The 17,512-nt window shown below is 47.1% G+C and overlaps 1 protein-coding gene across 2 annotated transcripts in view; it reads left to right on the top strand.

The window, feature by feature from the left end:
- TRPC5 (transient receptor potential cation channel subfamily C member 5) overlaps window positions 1-17,512 on the top strand; it is a 104,704-nt gene that overhangs the window by 77,746 nt on the left and 9,446 nt on the right. For both annotated transcript variants that reach the window (XM_014877232.2, XM_088172954.1), the window contains 3 exons: window positions 448-643; window positions 16,244-16,450; window positions 16,586-16,627. In XM_014877232.2, the coding sequence (XP_014732718.1) occupies window positions 448-643; window positions 16,244-16,450; window positions 16,586-16,627 (445 nt within the window). The remainder of the gene's footprint in view (window positions 1-447; window positions 644-16,243; window positions 16,451-16,585; window positions 16,628-17,512) is intronic.

The following is a 17,512-nucleotide window of genomic DNA, read 5'->3' as shown; positions in this document are numbered from 1 at the left end:
CACTCGTGCTGTACTTGGGGATGGGCTCCCTGAGCATTTATCCTGCAGACATGTTAATGATGCAGGCACTGATTAAACAGGAGAGTTTATAGATAGCAGCAGCATCGCAGCATGGCAATTTTAATTAAATGGAATATATTGTGGCTGTTCTTTGCATGTGTGCAGAGTGGGAAAGGGAGCCTTGTGTTCCTCAGGGCAATTATGCTCACTAAGGATGTGGAGTGGGCTCTTGGACAGACAGCAAATGCTGTTGATGGCACAGCTCTCACATGCACTGGCTGGTGGGTCACTGTGGCTGAGCACAGGCTATCCCCAGGGAGGGACAAATGGCTGTGGTGAGTGGCTGTGCTCTGTGGTGTCTCCCAATATCTGTGTGTTCCCTACCTGAAGATCATTTCCCACCCCCCAGCATCAGGTAGCTGGCTAAAAACCTGTCTTTCTTTGCAGACTTTTCGAGACCCTCCAGTCACTCTTCTGGTCTGTGTTTGGGCTGCTCAATCTCTACGTCACCAACGTGAAAGCCAGACACGAGTTCACAGAATTTGTTGGGGCCACGATGTTCGGGACCTACAACGTCATCTCCCTCGTTGTGCTGCTGAACATGCTCATAGCCATGATGAACAACTCCTACCAGCTCATTGCTGTGAGTTTCCTCCTTCTCCTTTTGCTGTTATTTCTCCCTGTGTGCCTCATTTGTCTGACTTGCAGCAAGTGGGTCCCTTCTGGGATGCTGGAGACTGCTGGCCCCAGTTTCTGCCGGCAGGTATTTGGGATCTCTGCTCAGCAGCGTGAATCGTGCCTGTAGGGGAGGTTTTGCTCTGTTTGTAAATGCTGCTTAGCTGGAAAAGGCTCACAGGCTGTGATCTGCCCCTGTCTCCTCCTGTGGAGTAACCTTGCTGACCACCTTGGGTGTAAAAAGGGAAACCTTCCCACTGCTTCCTGATGTTTGGTTTTAACTTGGGGGGTGGGTGTTGTGGTATGTATTTTTTTATCCTATTTCTGTTTTCTCATGTGAAACCGGGTGTGTCAGGAGCCCAGTCCTGCAATTTCTTTTTTTCCACAGTCTTCCCACTTGAAATTAGATCATGTCCATCTGTAATACCAGAGTCTCCTGGCTGTAAAACCATAATCTGAGATTCCTGAGTAATCCCAGTGCAGGATGGATCTGAGCTGAGACAGCTCGGGGCTGTAGAGCCCTTATCAAACTGAACATTCATTTGAATGTTCAAAACTGCTTTCTCCACTGTAATCTCATTCTGTGTACCCAAAAGCCAATCTGTACCTTGATGATTAAATTTGTCAACAGACGGAAAGCTAGAGCAGCGTGGCTCTGCATTTTAAGGCTCTTAAGGTCAGGAGCAGTATGGAAGAAAGCAAAATCTTGTGTGCACAGTAGTTCAGATAAAGCAGTGGACACTTACTCTCCAGTTCTGACCACTGACATGGCAGGTTAGGAGACAGGGAGGTGATGAACAAAGCGGGAGTGGGGGGAATTGTTTGTGTTCTTGGCTGGTCAGAGGCTTCCTCCTCTGCTTTGGGTGACTTGTTTTATTCTAGAAGATAAACCAGAGCAAAACCAGAACCACCAGCAGTTCTGCTATTTTCATTTCCAAATTCCTGGACAAGTCTCCGGGGAAATGTGTGGGTGAGCTCCTTTCCTGGCTAAAGCACAGAGGGGAGTATTGAGTTGTTTTCTTGAACAGGTTCCACAACTGTTGTTGATTATCTGCTAATATAAGTGGCTCCTAAATTCACTTGGTCAAACTGATCACAGACCCATCAAGTTGCTGATTCTTTTGGACATCTGATCTTTATCATGGTAAAAAGTATGAGAAAAGCTGGACCACTGACCTTCCAGATGAGCAGAAAAGCAGTTTATCACAAAGGCATCGCTGCTTTATCAGTCTGTTTCAATGCTTCGAGTGCTTTCTCTTTGTTCACTGCTACTCCTCACATTCCAGGGAGACCGGAATGAGGGACAGAAAACAAAGATTCTCTCCTTGGCCATTTTCTCCAATTCCCTTTCCTTTATTGTCATCGAATAGGCTTGTCACTAAGACAAAGCCCAAGCCTAAGACTGGGATAAGAATAGCAGTATTTGCTATTCACTGGGCCACAAACCACTCATCATTCTTTCCCCTGAATAATTCCAGTGATGCAATGACACATTACACACAATCCCACATGAATTAGAGGGACCCATCATAACAATTAACTGAAGTGAAGGGTCCAGAGAGGGCTGTTGTGTTAATGGTTTTGTGTCTGGAGCAGCTGGGAGCTGGACTGGCCCCATCAGAAAGGCTGCCCTTGACAAACCCAGAGCTACAGAACTGATCTCTCCAGATCAACGAGGCAAAGCACAGAGTCCAGCCAGCAGCACGAGCCCCTGCTCGGGAAAATGACACTGGAAATGCTACAGGAGATTTTGTTGTCACTTAAACTGTGTCACTGCATTGATACCGAGAGCAGTGACATTTCCTGGCAGTCACTTCCAATCTCTTCCCGTGCATGCAGCTCGGGTTTGGAAGCTTCATTCCTGCATCCCTTCTCTCAGGGACAAATTTCCTTCATGTGTCTTCTAAGGGCGAACATCAATTAATCTCTCCCCCGAAGAAAACAAGTCGTTAATAAACGTTGAGCTTTACAGATGTGGGTCGTTAATTAACCTGCAGTAATCAGGTTCACCCCCTGCTGAATCACTGCGGGCTGGGTGCTAGACTGGGCATTTCTTCCTCCTGGTGTTTTTATTATATGGGATACACGTGGCATGACAGCATTCCAGGTGGGAGGAGGAGAAAGGAGTCCTTGGGGTGGGCTGGGGGTCTTTTTCTCCAGGGCATGGCAGGAATCCTGTGCCAATAAAACAGACGTGGGGATGAGAGTGCATCTCTGAGTGCCCTGCAGTGGAGTGGTGAGAGCATCTTCATTAATCCCGTTTGTTAATGAGCCCCAGGCACTGCTGCAGGATTTCTCCCCTCCTCTCTTGCAGGGATAAATACACATTTGCAGCAGTTATTCTTCAGGTGAGCTTTTCTCCTGTACTCACACTGAGTTTCTGCTGTGAGGTTTGAGAAAGGAGAGTCTGAGCTGCTCTTCTCGGCCCTTTGTTGTGTCCCCCCAGTCTGGAAATCAGGGCTTGCTGTTTAATTAGGCACTGCGGGCACACAGCACCAAAGCACCTGTCTGTGGAAGGCAGAGCAAGGCAAGCAAAGAGTTAAACCTCTGCTTCAAGCGGTTCTTGTCTCAGAGAAGGAAGAACTTTTCTGCCATAACTTTGTTGGTTTTTTCCTCAGCTATTTCAGACTTCAATAAATACATACTTCCAGGAGTGCCCTGAAGCAGTTTCAATATCGATTATTTTCAGACAGCCCATTTTTCCTCTTTTGCCAAACCATAGTTTGGTTGTGGCAGACACCATCTTTCACCAAGAAAGCAAACAAAATCCAAATGCAATCCCCCAGATTTCCATACCTTCCGTGCTCTTTCAATATGGGAAGATCAGAATGTTTTATACAAGCAGCACAGGATGCAATGGGATATTATGCACTGCCAGCTCCCTCATCTCAATGCCTTCCCAGACCTGACAGAAATACCACCACCAGAGGATGGGAGGAGGAATTTGTCACAATCACAGGAGGAAGGACAAGGGAATGATGTGAGAGTAGCCAGGTGGCTCCATCATTTGTAAGTGGCAGAAAGTAACTGAGTGGGTGATGAGGACACTTTATGTGATGGGCTGTTTCTCATCAGAGACACTCACTGCACCCGAAGTCATACAATCCTCCTGCCGGTCACTAATTTCTCCAAAATAAGTGGGGTAGTTGGTGTTCCCTTGGGTGCAGGTGCATTTTGGCCCTGGGGGTGCCCTTGGGTGCAGATACACATTGCAGGGAATTAATGTGCATTTTCTGCAAGCCCGTTCCTTGTGGCCACACCCGTGATATTCTGGGGAGTCAGGCAAGAATTAGTCACTGGAACTGCACCAACAGCTCTGACTCTGCAGCAGCAGGAGCAGCATCCGTGGAAGAACAGCGAGCAGGGTGTGTGCAGGATAAGCAGGGGCTGTGAGCTGGTGGCCAGAGCTGCAGGTGAGCCAGGGTGATAAATGGTTCAGTTCTGCAGCACGACCCACCGCCAGCACATTAAAGAGAGATGTGAGCCCTCACAGCTTTCAGATGTTCTAGGATAAAAGTACCAAGATGCTTAATACCTCAGGGATTACTTAGACCAGAGTGAGCCTGAGAAAAATTCCCTCTGACTCCCACGTGTGAAGGTGTTGCAGCCTCGAGTGTGTAAAGCAGTGTCCTTGTATGATGTTGGAATAATGACTCCAGCATCCAGAATAAAGTTACAAAATTGTTCTGTGTATTGTATTTTGTATCCTCCTGTTGGTTGGGATGTCTGTTATTTCAAACTAGCTCATCTCAGACAGCTGTTCCTGCAAAAGGCTGCAGCTTTTAAAATAAAAAAAAAAAGTTTTAAGTGTTTCTCTGAGAGTAGTCTACGTCTAAATTGGAACTTAGCTGCCAGTGTTTGGGTTGGAGGAATCAGGGCATTGGGCACCAAACTCGGGGTGCAGTTTTAGATGATGAAATTAAATGGAGTGGATTAACACAAGTAGTTAAGCATGAGAATGAAGAAAAGAAATATTTTGCTTAGCAAATCAAAAGCTGTACACTAAACAGAAATGGCATGTGCAGCTAAAAAAATAAATAAAACTTTGACTGTAAGTATAGGGATATTAGACATGAGATTTTCTCATTTTTTGCAGACTAGAGAGCTTAAAAATTAAGGCACAGAGAAACATAAAGATTTTTCAGCTCCTTATTACATTTTTTCCAAGATAAGTTTGGATTTCCCCCAGGTGGCAGTTTCAAACTTTTCTTCATCTGCAAAGCACACGGATTCCTCCACTTTTCTGCACCAGCTGAACTCCCTCAGCACCATGGCAGTAATTGCTACCCAGTTTAATTCACAACACCAGCAGAAATTCTCTTCCCCACTGTGATTTGTGACCCTTAGGACTGTCAGAAAATGTTCCTCTGCTTGCACGACCTGCACAGTTATTACCTGGTGGTTTTGCTAAGGAGGAGTTTTATGAATCAATAAACTTGGTTTGAAATACAACAGCTGCCCAGTCCCTGCATGTGGCAGATTTTGGGGTGGTGGCTGTTCCCCTATAGAGGTGAGGGCAGCTCCTAAATCTGGACTCAGAAGTAAGCTTTTGTAAAGCATCAGGAAATGTTCATCTCACCAGGCCCATTTCAGTACCATTAATTTGAATTTCTTAGAAATTAAGCTGTCGGTGGTTTTTAACTCTGTAATACAGCAGGAAATGAAATTATGCTCTTGTTGTGCTGCCAATACAAGCTGGGATTAATATTTCTTGAAGCTTTTTATGGTGCAGTGAAACAAGGAGGTTCTGGAGAGAGGATAAAATGATTCTTCCTTGATTTGTGAAATACCCCTCTCTGTCTCTCAGTTCTGTGGCCCTCAGAGCCTCCTGCTGACCAACACACACATCTGCTGGTCACTGCCCAGGTGACACACTCCCACCTTTTCTTTATTCTACAGCACAACTGTAATTACCCACATCTCAATTACTGCACTCCTAAAACGAATCCATGGCATCAGCAATAATTAATTAATTGAAATGGGAAATTCTCCTGCACTTAGTCAGAGCCTTCAGTGACTCTTGGACAGGCAGACAGGACAAGGGGGAATGGCTTCAGCTAAAGGAGGGTGGATTTAGATCAGACATAAGGAAGAAATCCTTCCCTGGGAGGGTGGGGAGGCCCTGGCACAGGGTGCCCAGAGAAGCTGTGGCTGCCCCTGGATCCCTGGAAGTGCCCAAGGCCGGGCTGGATGGGGCTTGGAGCAGCCTGGGATAATGAAAGGTGTTCACCCATGGCAGGAGGTTGGAATGGAATGATCTTTAAGGTCCCTCCCAACCCAAACCATTCCATGGTTCCACGATTTCTGTTGCATTTCCCCATGGAGTGCAATCCATCCCCTCTCCCTGCTCCCTCCTGAGGAGCTATAGCCCACCTCTGGGGCAGTGGGATTCACTCCCAAGGCTCAGTGCCCTCTCTGCACCTTGTGACTGGATGTGGGGGGACTCCCAGCAGATTTTTATTGGAAAGTGAAGGGGAATTTGTTGCAGCAGTGTTGGGATGCTCCCATACAGCCAGGGGCCTGGGTGTGAAATTAGCCCTGGAGCCTCGCTCCAGACTGGCAGGCAGCTTAATTGCTTTTTGTTAGCAAGCTAAAGGATTCATTTGAAGGTGTAGAACTGTTTGTCTTTTTGCTGGCTTTGGCCTAATTACATGTAACCCATGGACTTGAACCACATTGTTAATATTCATCTGGTGTTTGCAGAGCCTCTAAATAGAGGCACTCGATGTGCTCCAGCTTCACTGGAGCTGCATCTTCTGTTCCTGGACCAGGCAAAGCTCATTCTCCATCCTGGGATCCAATCCTGCCACTCCTGGGAGTGCTGTCTGCACAATCAGGAGGTTCAGCCTTTCTGTTGCTTTTAATCTTTGAAACCACAGGTGTTTATGTGTCCCTGGGAGCCACCATGGCCAAACCATTTTGGGGCTTATTCAGGGCAGATAAAGTAAAAAAAAGATGAGCTTGCAATCTGTAGATGAGCCCTGACTGATTTAAAATATTCCAGGGAGTTTGCTGGCACTTCTAGAATTTTCAGGGCTGGGCTCTGAGGTTTTTTGGGGCAGTTAACACCCCAGTGCCCTGCCTGACAGGTCAATAACTCTCTGCCCATTACGTGTGAGCAGCACAACAAGCTCTTGCTATCATGCTCTTGCTGCATGATAGAAGTTGAAGTATCCAGATGGAACCACATAGGTTGCAGCCCCCTGCATTATCCCATCTTTTATTTAGGCCTGACAAGCTCAATTAGCATTATCTTGTGCCTCTGCATCGAGGGGACTCTTGTTAGAAAGGCAGGAGAAGAGAAGTGAAAGATAAAGAAAAAAATATTACTGAGGAAAAAGCAGTGAAACACTAAAAGGGATTTATCTGGGAAGAGCCTTCCCCTGGTACTGAACAATGGAAACAGCTATATTAATAAGAATTCTCTGAAACACCACTTTTTAGATGCCAGTGCTTCACAGATTTCCTTTTCAACACGCTGCAATCTTGCAAATAAGTTGATGCTGATCACATAGGTGAAGAAAGGATACACACAACCACTCCTAATTAAATGGGGACATGATTAATAACCTCAATGCTTTAGCTCCTTGTCTGTTTCTGTTTGCTGGTCCTGTCCCCTGTAGCCTCTCAGCTACAACTTCTGTTTTTAGGGGGGAAAACAGGGACTTCTCTCCTGAGTCAGAGCTATCTGCACAACTAAAGTGCTTCACTTACAGACTTGAGCAATCTCCTACATTTATAATCTGCCCCTTCCCTTCAGCTCAAGGATGTATTTAAATGGTCAGCACAAAGGATTTTTTAATTTTTGAGCAATTACTCAATTTTTGGCAGCTAAGCTCAGGCACTGCATTTAAGGGGCTGTGCAAGGCTGCCTTCCAGAGGTGTTGGGCACCTGCTGCTCCTTCTGGTGCTGTGACCTTTACAGGCTCAGTAAAACACATAATCCAGCTCACCTCCTCTGCTGAGGAAAGGCAATTTATGGCCAGTCATAAAAGAGCAGAACACTGAAGCATTTGGTGCCTGAGCACATGCACAGAGTCGTGTTCCTGTGAGGAGGAGCAGGCACTGGGACGTGAGGAGCAGCAGCCTTGCTCCCAGCTGGCTGATTCTGAGGAGATGAGGGAATTCTGAGGAGATAAGGGAGTTCTGAGGTGTGGGGAGGTGAAGCCTGGCACCTCCAGAACACCCTGCAAACCCCACAGGCTGTTCCAGCCCGGTTTCACAGTGTTCTGCTCCACTCCTCAGCAGGACACTGTGACTCACAGGCCGGTTTTTGGGCTCCCCATGGCTCCAGGCACACGTGGAGTGTCATGGTTTGTCCTTCCCTTTGAAATCCACCTGCAGCAACTCAGCTGGAGGAGGCAAGGTCAAACCAAGTGCTTTGGACATGGAGTGGAAAGTGGTGAATTCTGAAGTGCTCCTTCCTTCCAGGCAAGTTTGTGCCAGGGAATCATCCTGGCTGTGTCCAGCAGAGAATCCAAGGTTCCCATCCACCTGCAGTAGGTGGCATGGACTGGCAGATTGAGCACCCTAAAGCCAGGAGAGAGAGCTGAGTTTGGTTCCTAAGCCTTAGGAATGATTACTCAGAGAGGAGCAGGCACTTCCTTGAGCCCAGCAGTATTCCAAGTGTAATGTAGATATGATACCTTTAGCAGTGATAACTTCATGGACTCTTAGAATGGCTTGGGTCGGTTTTGAAGATCAAATCCCAGCCTGACTGACTATGCAGAAAAAACATCAAAGACAATATTCTGGAAATAGGGCAAGTAGAAACGAGGCTAGGTTTGATTGTTTTTTGCCTTAGTACTAACAGAGTCATCAGCACCCCAGCACTTTGGGCTAGCCATGCCTGCTCAGTTTCCAGGGCATGTGTGAGTTACTTGATTTTGACCTGGCTGGAGGTAGTTAACGTTATCAGCACAGATGCCCCTTATCTCTCTGACCTTCAGCATGAAAAGAGGCTCTTATCAGGCAGTGATGGAGGAGAGAGAATGGATGGCAGGAAGAACAAAGCCTTGGTGATATCTTCCTCATTGTTTCTTCCTGCTGAGGCTTTTAGAGAGCTGTTTCTCTGCATGACCTTCCCACTGCTCCGATTTATTTGACTATTAAAATAAAAACTGAACTTAACTGCAATATGACTGCAGAAACAAAAAGGTGTCAGTTCCCATAATTTAACTGCACTAAAACCAGCACAGTCCCCAGTTCTCTGTGTTTTCTCCAATAGAATATTCCCTGGCCTTCTCATTAGCTACCGTTATTTCCATCCAAGATGCTGGTGGGAGATGAAAAGTATTTGATAAATATCTATATATGTATATATAACCTAAATACGTCGTGGAATGCAGCGCATTGCAAGCCATAATAAAAATTTTAATTATGAATGTCTTCTGCACATGGAAGTTATAAATAGCAGAGATGCTAAAGCATGCATTTTTCCAAGTACAAACAAACTGATTCCCAGGGGCTGGGAGAAGCAGCCAAGGTTCTGGGCAGGGATGGGCAAGGTTCTGTGACAGGTCTGCTGTGCTGTCACCCAGGAGGAAATGTCCCTGCTCTGTCATGTTCAGAAGCCACTTGTGCTTTTCTTTTCCATTGCAGCCAACCCCATTTCCATAATTCCTGAGCCTTTTTGGCTGTGCTCCAAAGACGGAGTCCTTTATCCAACTTATAACAAAATAATAACAGCAGGCACTGTGCTGTGTCTTGTTGACATTGCACTGGCCATTCCCAAGTGGGGGGCCTTGGACATTGCAAAATTAAGGGAATTTTTGGAATTTTTCCTGATTTCCTCCATTACAGTGTGTTCTTTCATGGGCTCTGCCATGTGGGATCTTCCCCCATCTTGCAGGTTTTTGAGGCTCACAGTCCCAGTGATGGCTTATCTGCTATACAAAACTTTTGATTTGAGGTGTTTTCTCCCTTGTGCTCTGTTTGCTTTCCTCACCTAAGAGCCTTGCTGCCTTTTGCCAGACAAGGGTAGCTCTTGCCTGAAGTCACTTACCTGCATCCTGGTCCAGGAATTCACTTTTCTCGTTTCCCAGTGCTAGAGTGCTCATTTATGAGTATTTCCTCAGGACCTGTCCATGCCTGTGCTCCTTTGCTGTGCTGGAGCCAGAATCCCCCTGTGTCCCTGTTGGAGCTGCATCCTGGGGAGCTGCTCTCCCTTTCCACCCCCCTGCCCTGCCTGCTGCTGCAGGGAGTGCTCCAGCTGGGTTCTCCTTTATTTTCCTCTGTCCCAGGGCACTGCCACAGCTCCTCCTCGGAGCCACTGCAGCTGCCCAGGACTTTGTGCTCGTCAGTACTTTCATCTCTTCCCTGGCTGTGTCATCCCTTAACTGTTCTAATTGCTTTTCCTAATGCTAGATTGTCCTCCTTTAGTAATTTTTCTTGTATTATTTTTGAGATTGATCCTATTAAGTTCTTACCCTTCAGTATGTCATCCCCAGCTTTGAAAGCAGAGTAATTTGTTGCCAGCTGCAGCTGAATTACCTATGCATTAATTGACTTTGTAGCTTCCTGATTTTCTCAGACTTTTTCTTTCCATGACATCTTTTTCTTTGAAAAATGTTAAGCACCATTTACGTCAAATAGCCTGCTTGGATTTTTGCTGCTTGCTTCTCTGAGCTTGTCACCAAACCCCCGAGCTCTGCTGATGTTATTTCCAGTTTGCCTGACACATATTACAAAATTAACAGCTTTGAAACAGCACAAGAGTTGCCTGTGCGGAGTTGTGTAAAGATGAAGTTTCTCCTGACCCTCTTTCTGCAGTGTTTTCTGTTCAGGACACACAAGGGCATCTTTCTTGTGCTAGCCTGCTTGAAACCCAGCCCTGATATATTTTCTGTGCTGTTTCCTGCTCTGGGTTTAGCACAGAGCAATAAAGAGGCACGTGGAGAGAGAAATATATTAAATAGAGTCTAATGTTCTCCTAGGCCTTGCAGCACTGGTAATTACACAGCAAAAAAGGCACCTTTGAAGTTCCTGTGCCTCCCGGGCAAGCAGCCTCCCTTACTCAGTAGCCTGCAAGGTAAATGTTCCATCTCCTCCTTCCTTCCTAGAGGACAGTACAGCTTGGGCACATCCTCATCCTGTGGGGCTGCTGGTGGCTCTTCTGGGGTGGGAGAGCTGCTCCTGCTGCAGAAACCCCTCCAGCTCCTGCCAGCACTCCTGGCACAACTAGAAAGCTTCCCATGCCTCCTCCAGAGGCACGGAGCCCCAGCCAGCCAGCCTGGTCCCCAGGGCATTGTCACAGCCATCTCCATCTGCATCTGACAGGCAGCAGCCTGGCTTCCAGCTTAGCCCAGTGCCTGTTGTGGAAGGAAACACAGGAAAGGCACACGCAGCCCTTTTCGTGCCAGCCAGAGTGATGCTGGAGATCTTTATAATTTATTCCTTTCCAAGTGGGTGCGGGGAGGATTTGCATCCCAGGAGCTTCCCAGAGGAAGGGGCAGGAGTCCTTGGGCACCTCTGTGTGGCAGAGAGGAGCTGGAGCAGCTGATTATCCTGGGATTTTTTGAGAGTGGAAAACTTTGAGGATCTCAGCGTGCCTGGCTGCTGAGCATCACCATCACCCCAGCATCAGGTTTTATAGAGTCACAGAATGGTTTGGGTTGGAAGGGACTTTCAAGATCATCTTTTTCCACCCCCTGCCATGGGCAGGGACACATTCCACTGTTCCAGGGGGCTCCAAATCCCATCCAGCCTGGCCTTGGACACTGCCAGGGATCCAGGGGCAGCCACAGCCCACCCTCACAATAAAGGACTTTGTGCTGATATCTGCTCCTGCCCCTGGGAGCTGAGGGTTTGGACCAGGGCTCTGCACCAGCCTGATCCAGAGCAAACCTCAGGGTGCCACAGCTGAGTGCAGGGACACCTCAAAATCCACAGGATGGCCAGAATCCACCTCAGCCCTGAGCCAACCTAAACTCCCCAGGGCTTCCAGGGGTGTTAGGAACTGAAGAGCCAGGAGATGGAACTTCTGTGCCACACGCTTTCCATGGGCTGAGCTTCACCTCCTGTGTGCTAAGGGAAATTCACAGCGATTCCCTCCACCAGCTTCCCGGCCACGAGGGAGCTGGAATGCTGAACTCATGGAGAGGTTAGGGAACCTGGAGGCTGTGGCAGTGGTGACCACCTCATGCAGAAAGCTGAGAGCATCTTCCCCTGCTGGCTGGGTCAGGACTCGCTGCTGCCATTTGGCAAAGCATGATCCAACCTGTATGGCCCAACGAGGGGAGGGTGATGGAAATCTTTATAGAAAACATCTCAGAAACTCTAAACAACACATTTTCTACACAGAGATAAGGACAGAGATTAACGCCTGAATTATTCTGGATAATTAGTGTAGCAGGTAATCATTTAAAATCTGGCACATCTGTGAATACATCACTTTGACTGAACTAGAAAATATTTGCTACTGCTACAATGAAATGGCTTCAGCCATCCCACAGGGAAATCTTTGTGGGAGATTAATTCTCACTTCAAATGGCAGAGATTTGCAAGAGGATTATGTGGCCAGGATGACACATTCACATTGTGATAGGAAGTGAGACAGTTTTTTTTTTTCCCCACAGCAAAGCCGAGTGCTGGTTTCTTTGAGTTCATGTATTCTTTGAGCTTGAGGGCTCGGCCCTCTTAAGTGTGGAGTATTTGATAGCTGAAACGCTCAACAGTGCTTGAAAGAAAATGGTGACAAGAACAAGGGCGAGAGAGACAGAAGCTCTCAAAGAGAGGACAGTGAAATCCCAACTTAGATTAAAATTCCTAAAGCATCAAGGTCATGCTGGCAGAGCTAGTGAATGTGGGGTTTTAGCTTATTATAAATGTTACCAAGAGCTGTCATCTAAGAACACTGCACGAGACAGCACAGGTCTGGGAGCATCCTGTACTCACTGCTCAGACTCAGGCAGCTCCCAAAAATGTGTCTCTTGCCCTGGGGCCAGCAGTCACTGGGGAGACACCCCAGACCTGGAGCACACCTGGTGGGGCCACATTCCCAGGCAGTGCAAGGACTGATGTCCAGGCTGTCCAGGTGCTCCAGGTTTGAACTGGGCACAGAACAGATGCTGAAGTGGTTTTTTGGTACTCAGCACAGGGAGGAGAGTTCGGGGAGCTGTAGCTTTGTGCGGGGATTTTATTGCTTACAGCACTAAGGAGAGCTCTAACCAAGAAAATGGTGGTTTCCTGGCACACAAAGACATTGTCAGTAAAACTGAAGTGTCTCTTTGCTATATATTTCCAACACAAAACTGCTGCCAGGAGCTCTCATCTGATTTGCTCAGGTTCGCTAAACATCAAGGTGAATAATTGAGACAGGCTGAGTTTGTAAACCCTGGGGAATTTGCAGCAGCAGAACAGAGAAGGGAAGAAAAGACATTTTGAGCTTTGTACAGAGGGTCCAGTCTGTCTTTTAAGAGAGGTTGTAGTGCACTTTTTGACTGAGACAGCACAAGAAGGAATACAGGTGGGGTGAAGCCAAGATCCCCCAGCCTCACCCACAGACACTCCCAGACCAACAGGGATTTGTTCAGCCTCAAAACTTCCTCAGGGAAAAGTCTTGCTAAGCTTTGCAGCTCAGCTCCTAGGAAAGCCCATGTAGTCACAGAATGGTTTGGGTTGAGATCACCTTTTCCAGCTCTCTGCCATGGGCAGGGACACCTTCCATGAGCCCAGGTTGCTCCAAGCCCTGCCCAGCCTGGCCTGGGACACTTCCAGGGATGAAATGTCCCACCCAGCTATTTTAAAAGAACAAAAAATAAAAAAAACCACCCCACATTGTACAGAAAAGCTTTTAAAGCATTTCCCTTCCTTTCCCAGAAACAAATTTGCAGTCCCCAAGGTAGAGATTTGCCTTACCTTCCTCTTCAAACAGCATCCAGCATCCACTGCCAAACTGCATCTTCTCTTTTATGATGTGCTAAAGGAAACTGCTGCCAAGTCACCACTCCTGCTCCCACACTGACACTGGGCCTTTGATGGACTTTTGTAGAGGGGAGTTGTGGATTTATCACAGAATATCACAGAATATGCTGAGTTGGAAGGTAGCACATTCACACCTGTCCTGTGTTGACAAAGAATTTAAAAGATATCTCTATCCAAAATGAGTCTCTGCACTCTCCTTCAGTTCCTGCCATGCCCCACCTGCCCCAGGCAGTGCTGCCAGGTGTTTGTAGCTCCTGCTCAACCTCAGCAGGGCTGTGAATTCAGCCCTGGGCTCAGCTCTTCCCCTAAAAATGCTGTAAATGCTCAAACCAGCAACATGCAGCTGCCACTGGGCTTCTCCTGGCAGTGAGCAGGGGAGGTTTAGTTTGGATATCAGGAAAATTTCCTTTTCCTGAAGAATTGTCAAGCACTGGCACAGCTGCCCAGGGCAGTGGTGCAGTCCCCATCCCTGGAGAGATTTAAAAGGTGTGTGGATGTGGCACTTGGGGTTAGTGGCAGCCTTGGGGAATGGCTGGAGCTGATGATCCTAGAGGGCTTTTCCATGATAAATGATTCTGTATCCAGGTGAGGCACAGAAAGTGCAGCTCAGGCCCCTTCTCTGGGGAGGGATTTGCTCTCCCCCTCCCTGGTCCCTCTTGTTCCAGCTCAAGCTGCCCAGACCTGGGAAGGCTCAAGTGGAAAGATGGGCATGAGGGAGCTTTCAGATGTGGGCAGGGAGCAGCCAGCCCTGCTTCTGGAAGGGGCTGAGGCAGCTCTGCCTCTAACTGGGACCAGCTGACACACAGGAGCTGTCCTGTGGGCTGGCAGGTAGAGACAAGTGAACTAAAAATGAGCAGGAGTTGTTATTTTTCTTTGCTTGGTGTTTTTTGTTGTTGTTGTTTGTTTTAGTTTTAGTTTTAGTTTTAGTTTTAGGTTTTGGTTTTGGTTTTGGTTTTGGTTTTGGTGGCAGTTATTCCTACTGCTGCAAACTGCTTTTTTTTACTACCCAGGACTTCATTTCCAGCAGCACCAACTTGTGATACTTCACAGCAATGCTGCAGTTATGGGACCTGATGGTGTATGAGGAAAAAGGGGCACGACAGGCTGCACCTCCGAGTCCCCTTATGGCTTGCAAAGAGCCCCTGTGGTAACCTGGCAGGGGACAGTGATGTTCTGGGCTGGTTCAGATCATCTGCAGAGATTAATGTGCTCCTGGGCCACTGAGACAGTCGTTCTAAATCCAGGGTTGCACATAATTTGAATACATTACCAAAATGGAGTTCAGCTGCACCTCACTGTCAAAATGTGAGCATATTTTACCCGTGTCAGGGCGCTGGAGCATGGCCAGAGAGCCAGTGTAGTAATTTTTTGGGCATGATGTTCAGCCATATTTTATGAAACTCCCTGGGCTACACTTCAGTGCCTGCCTGGGAGAGCCTCAGCCCTCGCTCAATAAGCTGCTTGTTCCAACCTTGCCGAAATCTCCTTGGAAAATTAACGGCCTGCATTGTCCTTTTCTCCCTCCTTGTGCTGTTCCTTAGCCTGAATGATTGTGGCTTTGGTTTAATCTCGTGTCAGACACTGTTCAGTCTGAAATGTCACAGCCATTAGCCCAGCACTGTCCTCTGCAGTGGTGACAACACACAGATACACCAGTGAACTGCTCTAAGCTGTGTTCAGCACAAATTATTTCCCTCCCTTTCCTGCCTGATGTCAGAATTTCTGCAGAACGTACAGAACAGTGGAATTTTCTCAACTTTAAAACTAGCACAAAGCAGCACGAGATCTGCTCTGGATCTCTGCAGCATCTCTGGCTGCAGGGAGCTGCCTCTGCCCTGATGTCGGAGGCAATATGCACAGTGTTACTGGGTTGGCTCATTAAAAATTGATTAAATTGCAAAGAGTTCTCCCCAAACTCAGCTATTCTGAAGTCTGGAAGGTCAGTCTCTTCCATAACTCAGCATTCCTTTCCTGGAGACTGGAAGGACCCTGTGTCTGTCTGTGCAGCTGTAAAATGATGGTGTTAACTTCCCACCTCCACTTTGTTGGGATGAAAAACAATAGGGCACAGCAAGGCATCATGGTGATAATATAAATACAAAAAAACCACCAACCTAAGAGTAAAATATCTGCTGGCTTCTGTAAGGATAATGCAAAGGCAAGATGTAAAATACAGCACACATAAAATGTGTCATTTCCTTATAAGAGCAGAATTAATGGAGGCTATAAAAAACAAATCAAAAACCACTATGGAAGACCTTTTTCCCAGGGAAGAATATGAGAATTCATTGGATTTAGACATAAGGAACAGTGGTTTGTGATAATAAAAGTGCTAACAAAAAGTAAAATAAGGAATGTGTTTTCTTGCTTCTTTCATTGGTGAACTAATGAGCACGACCTCTTAAGGACAAAGCTGGCCTCTAGCACAGGGAATTCTCCTTGCTGGGCATTGCTCTCCTCTCATTTCTCAGGATTTGGTATTTTTTCACTCCAGCTGTATTTCACACCAATTCTTTTACGCCCACCCCAGACACTGCTCTGCCTGCAGCTGGAGAAATCCCTGATTGCTCACAGCTCCCCTCCTCAGCCTGGCTCTGGGATCTCCTGCCTGCAGCTGCTGATGGTCTCTGCCCTTCTCTCACAGGACCACGCTGACATTGAGTGGAAGTTTGCACGGACAAAGCTCTGGATGAGTTACTTCGATGAAGGTGCCACTCTGCCCCCTCCTTTTAACATTGTCCCCAGCCCCAAGTCAGTCTGGTACCTCTGCAAGTGGATCCACAACCAGCTGTGCCCAGGAGACGACTCTGACAACGAGCAGAAGAGGCACGAAAACCTCAAAACATTCACAGTAAGCAGCTCATGGGCTTGTGCTTCGTTTCTGGAGGGTGTTGGGGATATTCAGGGATCATAACTTGCTCAGAGCCACCAGGAGCTCTAAAGACAGGACCAGACAGGTGACACCCCTGTGCCTTTCTCTTTCCAGGAACGACATGCTGACAACCTGATTCAGAATCAACATTACCAGGTAAACTCTTGAGCACATGAAGTTTTTTACTCCAATACTTCAGTTTTTGCTTGCTCCCAGAATATAGTTTCATAAATGTAGGTCCTCTAAGAGGATTTTGCTTATCATGGATTAAAGCATTTCCTCATTGGAGGTGGATGGTTCAGTAAATCTGTCCTTGCCTTTCAGCCCCTCTGGAATAGTGGAAAACTTGCAGGTATCAGTGTGGCTGCTGAAGTCAAGGTCATATCCCCACTGCCATCAGGCTGTCAGGACATCCTGATTAAAACTATTTCTGCAGCATTTTTACACTCCTGAATTGTTCCTCTCTTGCTCTGTTTTTTGAAGCACCCCTAACTCAGACTGTGGTTGGGATATTATTTTGTTTGGGACAGCTCAGGAAGGAGGAATGATGCCTTTGCTGAATCTTGCTGGTTTGTTTATTCTCAGCCTGCCTGTCATCAAGTACTCATTAAACTCAACCTAGAAAAGGATGAAACTTCATTAAAGCTTCAGCCCTTGAATTCAGTGGGATGTATTATGCCAGCACGCTGGAAGGAAAAAAATTCTCCAGAATGTTAGGTGGTACGTTAGGCTCCACTGCCAAAAGCCATTAGTAATTTGTCTTGCTTAAGACATCTTCTGCTTTCTGAAGAGCACTTTTATCAGAAGTCGGTGGTTAACATAATTAGTCACCTTTGACAAGTGACATATGGTGCTTTCTGACTTCACAGCACAGCTTACAGCCACGACATTGGGATCTCTTAAAAACCTCCCAGCAAAGCCTCAGTGCAGGCACCATCTTCAGCTTGGTGTTGCTCAGACTTGATTATGGAGGGGGGAAATGCAGGGCAGGTTTGGAGCAGCCTCTTCCCTGCACACAACAGGCACAAACAGCCCTGGTGT

Source organism: Sturnus vulgaris, chromosome 14, assembly GCF_052056855.1.
Source record: "Sturnus vulgaris isolate bStuVul1 chromosome 14, bStuVul1.hap1, whole genome shotgun sequence".
Lineage (NCBI taxonomy): Eukaryota > Metazoa > Chordata > Aves > Passeriformes > Sturnidae > Sturnus > Sturnus vulgaris.
The sequence above is the reverse complement of the archived record's forward strand: the minus strand, read 5'-3'. Positions and strand labels throughout refer to the sequence as shown.